General features: G+C 37.1%; 1 protein-coding gene across 1 annotated transcript in view; it reads left to right on the plus strand.

The window, feature by feature from the left end:
• Nucleotides 1-12,588, plus strand: part of LOC135476461 (potassium voltage-gated channel subfamily KQT member 1-like) — a 39,914-nt gene extending 27,326 nt beyond the window's left edge. The window contains exons 4-14 of the mRNA XM_064756494.1: nt 506-584; nt 937-1,033; nt 3,416-3,556; nt 4,339-4,449; nt 4,807-4,902; nt 5,728-6,007; nt 7,257-7,374; nt 7,617-7,692; nt 9,340-9,434; nt 9,641-9,737; nt 10,547-12,588. Of these exons, the coding sequence (XP_064612564.1) occupies nt 506-584; nt 937-1,033; nt 3,416-3,556; nt 4,339-4,449; nt 4,807-4,902; nt 5,728-6,007; nt 7,257-7,374; nt 7,617-7,692; nt 9,340-9,434; nt 9,641-9,737; nt 10,547-10,660 (1,304 nt within the window). The 3' untranslated portion in view covers nt 10,661-12,588. The remainder of the gene's footprint in view (nt 1-505; nt 585-936; nt 1,034-3,415; nt 3,557-4,338; nt 4,450-4,806; nt 4,903-5,727; nt 6,008-7,256; nt 7,375-7,616; nt 7,693-9,339; nt 9,435-9,640; nt 9,738-10,546) is intronic.
• Nucleotides 12,589-13,858: the final 1,270 nt, after the last annotated feature.

Here is a 13,858-nt window from a genome sequence, read left to right on the forward strand (position 1 = left end):
AAGTGAAACATTCTGGAGTATGGTTTACTTCTTCAGTCCAATAAAATAGATTTTATGAGACATTTATTTCATCTATTAGGGCTTTTACCTTGTACCAATGGATGGTCCAAGCACATACTTTATTTCTGTTGTCAATTTGTACACCTTGTATACTGCTGCTTTGCCTAATGGGGGATTAATTAATTTATCCTATAGTTGGATGTGTGTGTAAGACTTTGTTTCTGTGTCACAAAACAACGTTTCATTTATTTATTTGCTTGAGGGGTGTTAAAAAGCTTTAAGTACCATCCAGTTGACAGGGCCATGAATTATGGACAAGATGCACCCTATAAATCTACTATCTGTACATTGCTAATGGGGATCATTGAACGAGGGACAAGCCCTAGTATCATGCAGTTTTATTATTGGCTGTTGAAAACCATGGCAGATAGCCATTTTTTAAGTCGTGCCTAAATTGTGTTTTATCTTTGTGTTTTTTTGTTTTTTTTTTTTGTGTTTGTTTCAGATTTATTGGTAGTGGTAGCTTCCATAGTGGTGTTGTCAGTTGGCTCTAATGGCCAAGTCTTTGCTACCTCAGCAATAAGGTAATACTTGAATGGTCTTCGTAGCATTTCTCACCAATAAAAATTGACTTTATTTTAAAGTGAAACTTCTGCATCCTTTTGTTAACTTCACTGAAAGTTTGTAGTATTGGTGTCTGTGGTGTTCTTTTTGTGAAAAACTTTGGAAATACTTCAGTCTTGAAGGAAGAGCAGGTCATTTTAGGTCAGAATTCATCATCGGACAAAAGTATGTGTAGAGGCATTGTGTACTGTAATTAAAAAAAATAAAATAAAGAAAATATCACAGGCAATTTTTCCACCTGGAATAAAATTAGGTCTGGTGTATGTAATTTTCTTGCCAGTCTTGACCTGTCCATGTGTGTGCTTGTTTCAGAGGCGTGAGATTTTTACAGATTCTTCGTATGCTACATGTTGATCGTCAGGGTGGCACCTGGAGGCTACTGGGCTCTGTTGTGTATATTCACAGACAGGTGGGTGACATAGTCTTGAAACTAGCAGATGTAGTTCAAGATGGTGATGTGGGGAGTTAAGGATCTTCTGCCTTCTGATAAGGGGGGTAAATCTGTATCTCGGAAAACAGAACCCTGACATGTTTTCATTAAATGAATGTAAGGTCGAGGCTGGTTGGCTGATGGTTGAGATAGGATTTCCTGGGTTAAAGCCTTAGTCTTTTCGACTCTTGAATAAATGTACAGTACAGTACAGGCTGTATAATTCAGCTTAGCCTAGGCATAACTTTGAGTTGTCTGTCTCTCACATCTGCCTGTTAGCAATGATTCTGTATGCTCTAAAGGGGGTTCTACGGTTTGAAGATACACTTTTACTTCCTGTTTGTAACACGGAAAGACAACATTTGAGATTTCAAATTGTATCTTGTTTTTAGTCCAAATAGAAAGTGAGAAATATTTTACTGGATCAATTGAATTTTTGTTGGGTTTTTAATTTATATACAGCACTTAATTTTCAGTGTTGAATATCATATTACATTACTAAAACAGACCAATAAATAAGCTGCCAATGAGTATCCAGGTAGGCATTAATATCCACAGAAGGTTTGTAGTTAACTGAATGGTCCTTGAAAGTACTGGAAGACATTATATTAGATCCTTAAAAGTACTGGAAGACAAATATCTTGTGACCTTAAGGGATATTCCTTATAGCTGCTAATAGTTTGTGTGTGTTTTAGCACATGTGTAACTGAGATTGCCTTTGGTAATTAGAAGGTGTTTAGCATGGCCATGATAAGTAGCAGGACTAACAGTGTCCCATCAGGTCAACTAGGACATAGTATGGAGCATTACATTTATACCTCAGTGTGGAAGCAGCTTTGGCCATGCCTATAAAATTCTGTGTTGGGTTAATAACCTGATCCATTCAGAAGAAAAAAATGGTGTAGGTCAGTATGAAGTTCTTTTTTCTTATTTGGGCATTGGCAACAATAGACATTTTAAAGACATTACCATAGAGAAAAAAAAAGAGGGAACAAAATTATCATCTAAATATGTGTGAAAACTGTATGAGCAGGGCCGTTTTTTTGAGAATAGGTGAGGTTATGGCAGACAAACATGTTTTTACTGATAGCCTTATAGGAGGACTGCCAGAACTGGTCAGTGAAGGGCTGCATTATTCACTGTGTCAGACTGATTCCCTTGGACAGGTCCGGGTGTAAGTCCTGGTCATAGACCAGCAGGGGTCTCACACCAGCACACTGGGTTCACACCTCACAAATTAAATTTACATGAGTTCAGCCGAATGAGATAGAGATGAATAACTTAGGTCCTTCCATGCCATCGTATAGTTAGCTTTGTTTTCTTTTTCCACAGTGGTGCAGACATACTCCTTTCTGCAGTAATTTCTATCTTATTTTAGAATTAACCATTTACACCTGTATAATGTAACCTTTAATATTGTGATAATCATTATGGTACACTAATAACCACATATTTTTGTAAGTTTACCAATTCGCCTAGGACTTGAATATATTGAACTATGAATGAAGGAATTTCTCTAATACTGTAAGTCTTCAACCTTTTAGACGTCTGAAGCACATTTTTCGGTGGAATTCATTGCATACAGTGGAGGTAAAAAAAAATGAGGACAAAAATGATATATGCGCCTGCTAAAACTGCAAATTATTTCTGTACACACCATGGTTCTCGCAGTATGTTTCAAAATATTGATCAGAGTGGCGGTTGAAACCTGTTGAAGAATTAGGGTAGGTCTGTCTGTTTTTTTCCACAAACATTCAGCTGAACGACTTTGCACTTGCCAGGAGTATTGCTGAGGACATAGGGAATTTGCAGTGTTAAATATTTTAAAAAATTGCATCTAAACTTTACACCTGCACCAGCTGATGACATTAACAATTTTAAATGTGTCATTTTGCTTTTTGGTTCCTTTCGTGTTTGGAACTCCATGCATAATTTTTTTGTTCATGTACAATCAGTGAAACTGAACTATTTGCCCAGTTTTAATGGAAAACACAGATTTAACTCTGCTTAAATGAAAACTAGTAGTGGATGTACATGGAACATTTCTTAATGAAGTGTGGTTCAGTTCTCAAAACACTTCAGATACCAGCCATCCCAATATTTGTTGACATGCCATTTATTATTCTAAATTTGCAATGCCCATTTCTTCCTTTATTTTCCCCTCTCACCAACTTTTCTGCCAGACTGACCAGTCTCTTTTAACTGATGTAGGTCTACATGTACAGGTATTTCCTGGTAAACCACTCATAATCAATGGATTTTCAGACCCTGAGTACACAACTCTTAAGTACATGTATTACTCCAGCGTAGATCATTGAATAAACATGCTGTTTATTTTTTATTTTTATTTTCCCACTTCAGGAACTTATAACGACATTGTATATAGGATTTCTGGGCCTTATATTTTCTTCCTACTTTGTGTACTTGGCTGAGAAGGACGCCACAGATAGCAATGGTGACACAGACTTTACCAGCTATGCAGATGCCCTATGGTGGGGAGTGGTAGGTACTGAACCTTCTCCACTCTATGGAGCTGTTTAATAGATATCTGTGGCTAGCACATCTGTATTTAACCCTTAATGAGATGAGAAAATACATGTTCAATATGATATGTTTTCGTATTATAGGGCTCATGTTGGCTGAATATACATTTCCTGATGAACTGGCCTCTGTTCTTTTATTCGTGAGCCAATTTATATTGCAAAGAATAAAAAAAGCCACTTCACACTGTATTAAAGATCACATACCCTTGAGGTGGTTCTTTTTGACCCAAACGGTCCATGACCTAGTGGTTAATATACAAGTGCAGCACAATGACCCGGGATCTTCTTACCAATATGATTGCTGTGAGTTCAGTTTCATCTCATGCTGGCTTCCTCTACAGTCATACATGGGAAAGTTTGCCATCAACCTCAACTCTGATGGTCTGGGCTCCCTTGGGCTCTGAATGCCCAGCTTCCTCCCATCATGATGTTGGTCACCATTGCATATATGAGATAGGGAGGTCAGGTACTCTGTAACGTGTAGGAATTTTGGTTTCTCTGGGTTCTCTGCCTTGTTACCTCCACTCATAAACCATGGCCCAGTTGCACGAAGCTGTCTTAACATTACAAGCTTGTAACTAACAAATTATATACATAGGTCAGTGTGGTTCATTGTTGAGATGCACAAGTCTGTTAAAGCTGTATAAACACAAATAAAAAACATTCCTGATGAAGATGAAGAAACCAATATACCAGGTAACTTACCAGATCTTGTTTGAAGTGTTCTCTGCTCTGTTGTAGATAACGGTCACCACTATTGGCTATGGGGACACAGTGCCAAAGACCTGGATGGGCAGAATAGTCGCCTCCTGTTTCTCTGTGTTTGCTATTTCCTTCTTCGCTCTGCCAGCTGTAAGTATTTCCATTGTCCTACATACATCAGACTTACAGAATCGTGTCATGATTAACCTCACGATCCTGGCGTTAAGACTGTCATTTTTTTTAACTGAGATCTTTCCTTTATGTAAGACAGAAATTAAGTTTGGGATTATATGCCAGAAGCTCAAGGACTGCATATAATGTTACATGCATTTTTGTTATATCAAAGATATAAAGAGCTATCAGGCGATAACCAGCCTCTAATCCTCGTGGCTTCCATTTTGTGTACCATTGTTAGTGTTACAGCCTGTTGTTTTGAACATGCTAGTACTAACCTAGCTTTAAAATAGATACATGTAAAATATATTTGGTTGTTGTATTGCTTTACAGGGAATCCTGGGGTCTGGTTTTGCCTTAAAAGTTCAACAAAAACAAAGACAGAAGCATTTTAATCGTCAAATTCCCACAGCAGCTTGTCTCATTCAGGTATGTATAGGTTTTGTTCTTTGAAGTCAGTCAAACTTTAATAATCCTACAATTTGTTTTAATGATTAATAAATCTGTTTCATGTCTGTGGAAAAAGGGCAAGTACATGTAACTGATGTTAAAGGCAAAGACCACACTAGCATGAAGTACACGTGAGATGAAAGACCACTAATTACTTTGATATATTTTTTGAGAATAGTTTCCAACCCAGTAAAATGCAATTAAAACTTTGGATTCACAAGTGAACCTTGCAACAAACATTTTCAAGCCTAAAATATTGCTGTGACAAAGTACAAAACTCAAAATGTTCAAAAAGTCAAAGCAAATTTGAAGTGTCTGAAATTTTTTTTTCAGCAAACCACTGAAAAGTAGATTTTACGAGCTCTCTTTATGAAGTGAACTTTTTACGGATAAAAGAAGTCTTCAATTTTTTAGTTAATGCATCAGATTTAAGCATGCTTGCTCTTGACACATGATATGAATAAATGATTATGGCTTAGCACAAAATTTGCAATATTTCAGCAATACAGGCATGAGTACATGATTAATGAGGGTTTAACATTGTGCTCAAGAATTTTCACTTTATATGTGGTTAGTTTCATGTGGGGGTGGGGGTGGGGGGGAACTGAAGCGCCCTGAGTTAACCAGTGACCTTCACCAAATATCGAATAAACGTATTGACTCAAAGCTGCTGCTGCCAAAACAGGTAGATATGAACATGTGATTTCATTGGTCATCATAAATGTAGCTGCCAAAATTGGAATTTAAAAAGTTACTTAATGTAAAGTTAAAGTTTGAAAAGCAGTCATTTTGTGTGTTATCCAGTGCTTATGGAGGTGCCATGCCGCGGAAGCAAAAACGCACTCGACGGCGACCTGGCGTATTCACATTCAGGACAAGCGTCACCACCACCATCACCATCACCACCGTGATCAGCACTTCATCAGACCACCGCACTTCACCTCCAACACCTCGACGCTCAGCAAGATGGCACGCAAAACCTCCCTCCTCAAGAAGAGGAAGAGTACTCGCACCTCCAATAGCTTATCTCCCCTGGAGCGCAAGGAGAGCTTGGGCTCCATATCCTGTAACTATGACGATCAGGGTAAACGCCAAGCTTATGTGGATTTTTCGATGCAATTTTGGACAGATCTGTTCATTGCTTGGTTGTATAAGGGACAAATATTTCATATTGGATCTTTTAAAATGGATCATAAACTTAAAAGGCAAAGATGACATGAAGTACATGTCAGATGAAAGACCATTAAATATTGTCCAGGAAAATAGTTTGAAGATAGTTTTTCGACCCAGTAAAATGCATTTAGAACTGTCTACTGTGGTCTTTTCTGACTATATTGGGACCAATGATTTCACTTCAGCTTTTTGCCACTTGACACACATAGTTTGCTGTATTTCATCATTCAGAATTCATCTTAATTTAGAGCCATTAATGCATTGAACAAATGGATCTTAAAACAAGCCAAGTAAAGTATTTGAAGCCAAAAAGAATATTTCTGTGACATCATTGATACCCATTGGGTCCCAACAGATCACCATAGTGTTTTAAATGCATTTTAGTCGGTTAGAAAAATTTTTAAAAAAAAAGTCTATTTTCATGGACAGTGTTTAATGGTCTTTCTGCGCGAATGACTGTTGCAAATTTGCACTTGTTGCTGTAAAAATAAAAAAGAAAAGGCTGTATATATTTCAGCCATATTTTGATTTCTGACGGAAAAGCCTTCAGTGGCAGCAAATATTATGGATGAAAATGTATCTCTCATCAGGTTTTATCTAAATCTAGGATAAGGTGTCCTTTGTGTTTGTGTATTTTTTGGTTTGTTAACTTTCTGACTTCTAACTTACATGTTTCCTCTGCAGTGTATGACAGCAGTAACCAAATTCACCTGTGAAATTGAATTATTCCACTTTACCACAAGGTCTATTGGCTATGTGTCATGATGTACTAGATTTAATGCTGATTTGACAAATTACATCATCAGTTTTTTTTTTTTTCATTATAAGGTGGCACCAATTTTATTTTGTTTTGTATGGGTCGACACTAAACATTCAAAAATCAAATAGAAATAAATTGAGAGTCCACCTTTTTATTTTGTTTGATCTTAATGTCTTGTGATTTTCAAGTTTTTCAAGGTTTTTTGATCACATACATGTAAATACTTCTTTAAGACGATCAGTTCCTCTTTTAATGAGGTGATTTTTCAGTTTTATTTTTATACCCTCCCCCCCCCCCAACATTTAGAAAAGCTTCAAAAACAAATATTTTAATCAGTTTGGCCTACTTATCATTTCACCTTTCATTAGCTTGTATTAGTAAAGTGTGTGTGTGTTTTCAGTTTCCCCAACGAAAAGCCGGGCAGAGTCAGTGGGGAAGCTGAGTATCACAGGAGATATGCTGGATACATACACAGAAGATCAGGATATTGAGCTGGACTTTATATCTAAACCAGAGCAGTAAGTCTTGTTTCAAGATGACACTACATTGCATGATTTCGCAAGTTTATATATTTTTCTACAGAATATTGAAGTGCTTTTCCACTAGAAAGTTAATGAGAGACAGCTGTATCATCATAATGCATATAATCCTTTTTGAATACCTGTGAGATGAAGTAGTGGCATAGATAAATTTGGCGCAAACAACGAAGATAAAGTTGTCCTGTATGTATCTCATCATTCAGACTTTCCTTCTCTTTCAGGTTAACAGAGGCTCACAAGACAATAATCAGGGTTATCAGGAAGATCAAATTTTTTGTAGCGAGACGAAAGTTTCAAGTAAGTTATGCATTAATTCACTTTAATGAATATACATTTCATTTACTTGGTACTTCACAAACTTTGATTTTATGATGACGGTCAGGGATGATCACAGTGATTGGTAGAAAAGTCGGGAATTCAGTGCATGTTGAAAGCTGAGTAATTCAGTAGATGTAGAAAAGTGAAGAGGTTCAATGAGTATTAGGAAAACGGAGAAGATTCAGTGGGTGTAAAAGACTGCTGATTCAGTGTGGGTGAAAAAACTGAGAAGATTCATTAGATGTAGAAAACTGAGGAGATTCAGTGTGGGTGAAAGACTGTTGATTCAGTGTGGGTGAAAAAACTGAGAAGATTCATTAGATGTAGAAAACTGAGGAGATTCAGTGGGTGTAAAAGACTGCTGATTCAGTGTGGGTGAAAAAACTGAGAAGATTCATTAGATGTAGACAACTGAGGAGATTCAATGTGGGTGAAAAAAATGAGAAGATTCATTAGATGTAGATAACTGAGAAGATTCAGTGAGTGTAAAGAAACCCAAGATTCTTTGAGTGGAGAAAATTTAGGAGGTTCAGTGTGCATAAGCAAAGCCAAGATTCAGTGGGTGTAGAAAACTGGAAGTTCAGTGGGTGTAAAGAAAACTGAGGAGATTCAGTGGGCGTAGAAAACTGAGGAGATTTAGTGGGTGTGGAAAACTGAGGAGATTCAGTGGGTGTAGAAAACTGAGGAGATTTAGTGGGTGTAAAGAAAACTGAGGAGATTGAGTGAGTGTGGAAAACTGAGGATATTCAGTGGGTGTGGAAAACTGAAGAGATTTAGTGGGTGTAAAGAAATCTGAGGAGATTTAGTGGGTGTGGAAAACTGAGGAGATTTAGTGGGTGTGGAAAACTGAGGAGATTTAGTGGGTGTAAAGAAAACTGAGGAGATTGAGTGAGTGTGGAAAACTGAGGATATTCAGTGGGTGTGGAAAACTGAAGAGATTTAGTGGGTGTAAAGAAATCTGAGGAGATTTAGTGGGTGTGGAAAACTGAGGAGATTTAGTGGGTGTGGAAAACTGAGGAGATTTAGTGGGTGTAAAGAAAACTGAGGAGTTTGAGTGGGTGTGGAAAACTGAGGATATTCAGTGGGTGTGGAAAACTGAAGAGATTTAGTGGGTGTAAAGAAATCTGAGGAGATTTAGTGGGTGTGGAAAACTGAGGAGATTTAGTGGGTGTGGAAAACTGAGGAGATTTAGTTGGTGTAAAGAAAACCGAGGCGGTTCAGTGGGTGTGGAAAACTGAGGAGATTTAGTGGATGTGGAAAACTGAGGAGATTTAGTGGATGTGGAAAACTGAGGAGATTTAGTGGGTGTAAAGAAAACTGAGGCGGTTCAGTGGGTGCAGAAAACAGGAAATTCACTAGTTTACCATGTAACTGACAAATCAGCCTGTGCTCAGATATGTCTAACCTGGGTGGCTGTCTTTGTGTGAGTGATATATGGCCGAGTGCTGAAGGTATGATGTAAAACAACAACAACATGGGGAATAACTGGAGGGAGATACACTCTGTGATACCAGGCAAATAGTTCATCTATGAATGTTGGCCTGAAATTTCAAAGATAGTACATGCACCTTTAGACTAAAGAAAGGTAGAATTTGTTGTGATAATGTTGTACTGTTGATGTTGCAGCAAGCCCGTAAGCCCTATGATGTGCGAGATGTTATAGAGCAGTATTCTCAAGGTCACCTGAATATGATGGTGCGAATCAAAGAACTCCAAAGAAGGCAAGGACAGAAAACATTATCAGTCAATGACAAAAAATAAAACCTTAGTAAACAATCAAATGGTTTAATACTTTTGGATACACTTCTTAGGCAAAAAGTAACAGACTGGATAAAAGGCAAACCTTAGCAGCAAGCTTTATATGAAAAAGAATAATAAAAGTATATGTTGGAAGGGTTTAATGCTTGTTGGCATTGTCACTTTTTAGGCTGGACCAAACCATTGGGAAGCCAGTGTACTATGGGAATAACAGAGACAAGGAAAAGGTGACACTGAGCACACGAGTAGCTCGCATGGAGGGACAGGTATAGAACTAATAGAATATTCTTAATTATTGACCTATATGTAATTTTGATGAAATTTTTATGATATATTTCGTCCGAAATTTGGGGTAGTGTTTTATCTTGTTTGCAATAATAAGCAAAATGCTGGCCTGATTCCTTATCAGTTTTCAGTTTCTTTACATTTGAATGATATGAAGAAACTATGTCTTACATCTGGCTTGTAGTTCTCTTCTGCTTTCCGGGGGCCTCATGGGCTCAGTTGGTTAGCACACTAGAGCAGCGTAATGACCCAGGAGCCTCTCACCAATGTAGTCGCTGTGAGTTCAAGTCCAACTCATGCTGGCTTCCTCTCTGGCCGTAAGTGGGAAGGTCTGTCAGCAACTTGCGGATGGTCGTGGGTTTCCTCCGGGCTCCGCCCAGTTTCCTGCCACTATATTGCTGGCAGCCGTCTTATAAGTGAAATAATGTTGAGTACGGCGTAAAACACCAATCTAATAAATAAGTAAATAAATCATCTGCTATTCATTAAATTAGTGTGGGTCTAAAAGTATTATACTTGTAGATAGGTTTAGTTTGTAGTGGAGCAGTGTTCAGCAACAAGAATCAACAGTTACAGGGTGTGTCTTGTTCTTAAACATCATTTTATTTTGTGCAGCTGTCAGTTGTCTTTTAAGAATTATCTGCTGGCTTTTTGACAAGTATTGTGTAACTGGCAGTAGCTTTAGTAAAGATGTTGCCTTTAAACAGTGGTATCTTTAGCAATTATATATGTAGATTTAAGAGCACATTTCTGCTCCAAGATATCTACATATACAATATTTTATATGCAGATCAATAAACTGGACAGGAAGCTTGACCAATGCCTGGTGCTGCTGACCGTCCTGGTCAAGTCTACAGAGAGCAAACACAAGGACGATGAGGACAAGGAAGACTCAACAACCTAGCATAGGGGGGACAACTCTGATCAGGTTTCACACACAGATATCCTCAACAAGGCAGCATGAAACTGGTAGGGTTGTTGGTGTAGCAGGAGTTATGTCCCTCTGGGTGAGATCAGTATTAGCCTGACTGGACCCAAGGGACAGACCCCACCCATCCTGATCTTGTCGCTGACTGGACCCAAGGGACAAGCCCCACCCAGCCTGATCTTGTCGCCTAGGCACCCACCCTTATACTGTTCTGTACAGACAGCTACAGAAGTCACCTGTCAGCTGTATCGACAAAGGGCATACAGGGCGGAATTGATATTCCCAGTGTCTTGAGAAGCTATATGGATGTGTGACTTAAAGCATTGACATTCACATATATTTGGTGTCCAACTACTGTAAATAGAATAGGAATGACAGTTTGTCCTATATGTTGGCAGAGAGAAGCTGTAATTTAAGCCTCTCAACACAAGCCGCTGGCACTGCACCATATGCCAGTTAATTTTATATGTTACTAAGATGAACATGATTGTAATATATTAATATCAATGCACTGGTTTTACTGAAATCATATAATATATGTTTACACGTCATGTGATACAAACACAGAACGCCAATTCAGAGTTTAATATTATTATTATTATTACTGAACAAAGCACTTGTAATTCATGTTCACCATTTTACTTACAATAAAAAAAATATCTGGATCACTTTATTACAATGCATCATGTACGAGAATCGTGTGGTCGGTCATATTGCATATTTTTCTTATTTCAAGTTTTTTTTCGAAACTTGACCATATATCAGTCAGTATGAAGCAACTATATTTGATGATATGTAGAAATCATAGATGTATTGCTATTATAGGACAGTTTTATTTATGTCTTTTATGTTCTTGTAGTTAATATGGATATGTATGCATGAAATTTTTTTTTCATTCACCTTTTTGATAAGCGACTAATTTAATATTTGATATATTTGTGTATAATATATGGTGTGGAAGGTATGTAATATATGATGTGTGATTTGTTGAGTCCTTGATGGGATTTTTGTTAATACATTGACGCAGATGAGGGGTTATAATTATTTATTACACAGTTTTTATCTTACCTACCAGTATTTTATGGTTATCTTTTGTTAACTCCACATGGCATTTATGCACTCAACTTATTTTTCATGCATGAACTTTGTTTTCTCCTCTACCATGACTACAAATTAAATGTACACAACTCCAATATCCGCTCAAAGGTCTTATCTAAGGTAGTTTAATAGTTTCATTTAGTTTTACTGAAATAACTTTACATTAAATGTGACACAGACCACATTATATTAATTAAATGTGAGTTAAATGTGTTAAAAAAAAGAAACCTTTTGTAAACTCTGAAATTGAATTGTAATATATCAAAATAATATTAGTTCCCATGTAATGGTGCTTCTAAATTCCACTTAATTCTGTATTAGTTTAGAAGCAAACTATTCCATGTGAATAAACATTTATTATTAATTTTTACATCTAAGATTCTAAATTTTAAAGTAACATACACATTCATTCAGGGCTTGGCATGGTTTGGATATAAACCAAGGGAGATAATCAACACACAGAAGACAATTTCCCAACACCGAGATTCCTCAAAATACACATAACTTGGATGCACACAGTGTCTGTACAAGATTGCTCTCCTTGAGAATCTTATTATTATTTTATTACTATATTTATGAGTTTTCATTGTCATAGTATTGTTTATTTACATCAGTTGATTTACTTGGGCTTGCCTTTTATTACAAATCACAGTATACGATATACAGTATATGCTTTTGTCTCGCATATGTTATACTTAGCAGATAGGGTACATTTGTATCCAGAAAATGCAATTTCAGGTAATCAGATAAAGAATCTCTCACAAAGTTTCCCATATTTGTGCTTCTGTTAGCTTTGCTACCTGTTCATGGGCTAACACCTCCCCCTCCCCCCCCCCCCCCCCCCACACACACAGAGTTAATCTATATGAATTAAATTAACTTCTTGGCAGTGCTTTTTTGCATTGTGACATTTCCTATTAAGAAATAACAATTTGAAGAGTTCATCAAAAGAACAGTTTGGTTTTGATCTGTCTTTATCCTACTAGGAAATAGTTAAGATTTTTCCATGAAAATGTGAGGTTTTTTTTTCATTTTTTTGTTTTCAGTGGTTGTTATGGATAGGCATTGCTGACAGCAACTATTGCTCACAGAAAGCTAAGACTGGAGGTTGTTTACACAAAGTGACAGTAGGCTATGTTCATTGTAACTAGCACAGTGACACATGTTAAATACATACATTTCTATCAACTTAGACACTTTGGTGCAGGTCTTGCATATTTGTGACTATCCCAAACTATTATTTCAGAAAAAACTAAATTAGCCCAGTTTATTGTCACCTATTTAGCATTGCAATGCTTTTTCATTGTCATCTGTGCAGTCTGTAGAAGACCAACTGTTAAGGTATTCAGCTTTTTAAAATCAGTTATAAACTTGGCAAAATTTACTGATATTTTCCCTTTTAGTTCTAACATTTCTGGAAGGATTGTGTCATATTTTTATGGATGTATTTCATGACAGTCAGTTTTTACGCAAAGAATTTTTTAAAAAATAACAATTTTTGGTGCACATTCAGCATTTAACGAGCTGGCTACTTTTCGTCATGGTGCATTCACTATTGCCTTGCGTACCACTGTATTTTACATGTGGAGACCGTAGCATAGAAAACTTCTTTCTGTCAAGCTTTCATGAATGTGCTTTCTCTCTATGTAGGGAATAGTCTATATCAGAACTCTTGGAAGTGTGCAGCTGTCATTTGCTTCAGTGATAGCCTTTCTGACTGATAGAAACAATGTGATATGAGTTTGGTCCAGTTAGAATGCAGAATAGATTTTTTATTTTGATGGAAGGGTAGGGAAGAAAAACAGTTCTTCAGTGTGGGAATTCAGTTCACTGATAATTTGAAATGATACACTTCAACTTGAGGATGGTCGTGGGTTTCCCCTGGGCTATGCCCAGTTTCCTCTCACCATAATGCTGGCCGCCATTGTATAAATAAATGATACTCTTTAAATTGGTTTAAACAATACTGATTTTCCATAAGTGGTTTGATGAACAGACGCAATACACCTCTCCACTTGGAATTGTGTAGTGAGGCCCAGTAAGAGATTTAGGTGCTGCATCACAGTTCCTAATACT

This window comes from Liolophura sinensis, chromosome 1 (assembly GCF_032854445.1).
Source record: "Liolophura sinensis isolate JHLJ2023 chromosome 1, CUHK_Ljap_v2, whole genome shotgun sequence".
Taxonomy (NCBI): domain Eukaryota; kingdom Metazoa; phylum Mollusca; class Polyplacophora; order Chitonida; family Chitonidae; genus Liolophura; species Liolophura sinensis.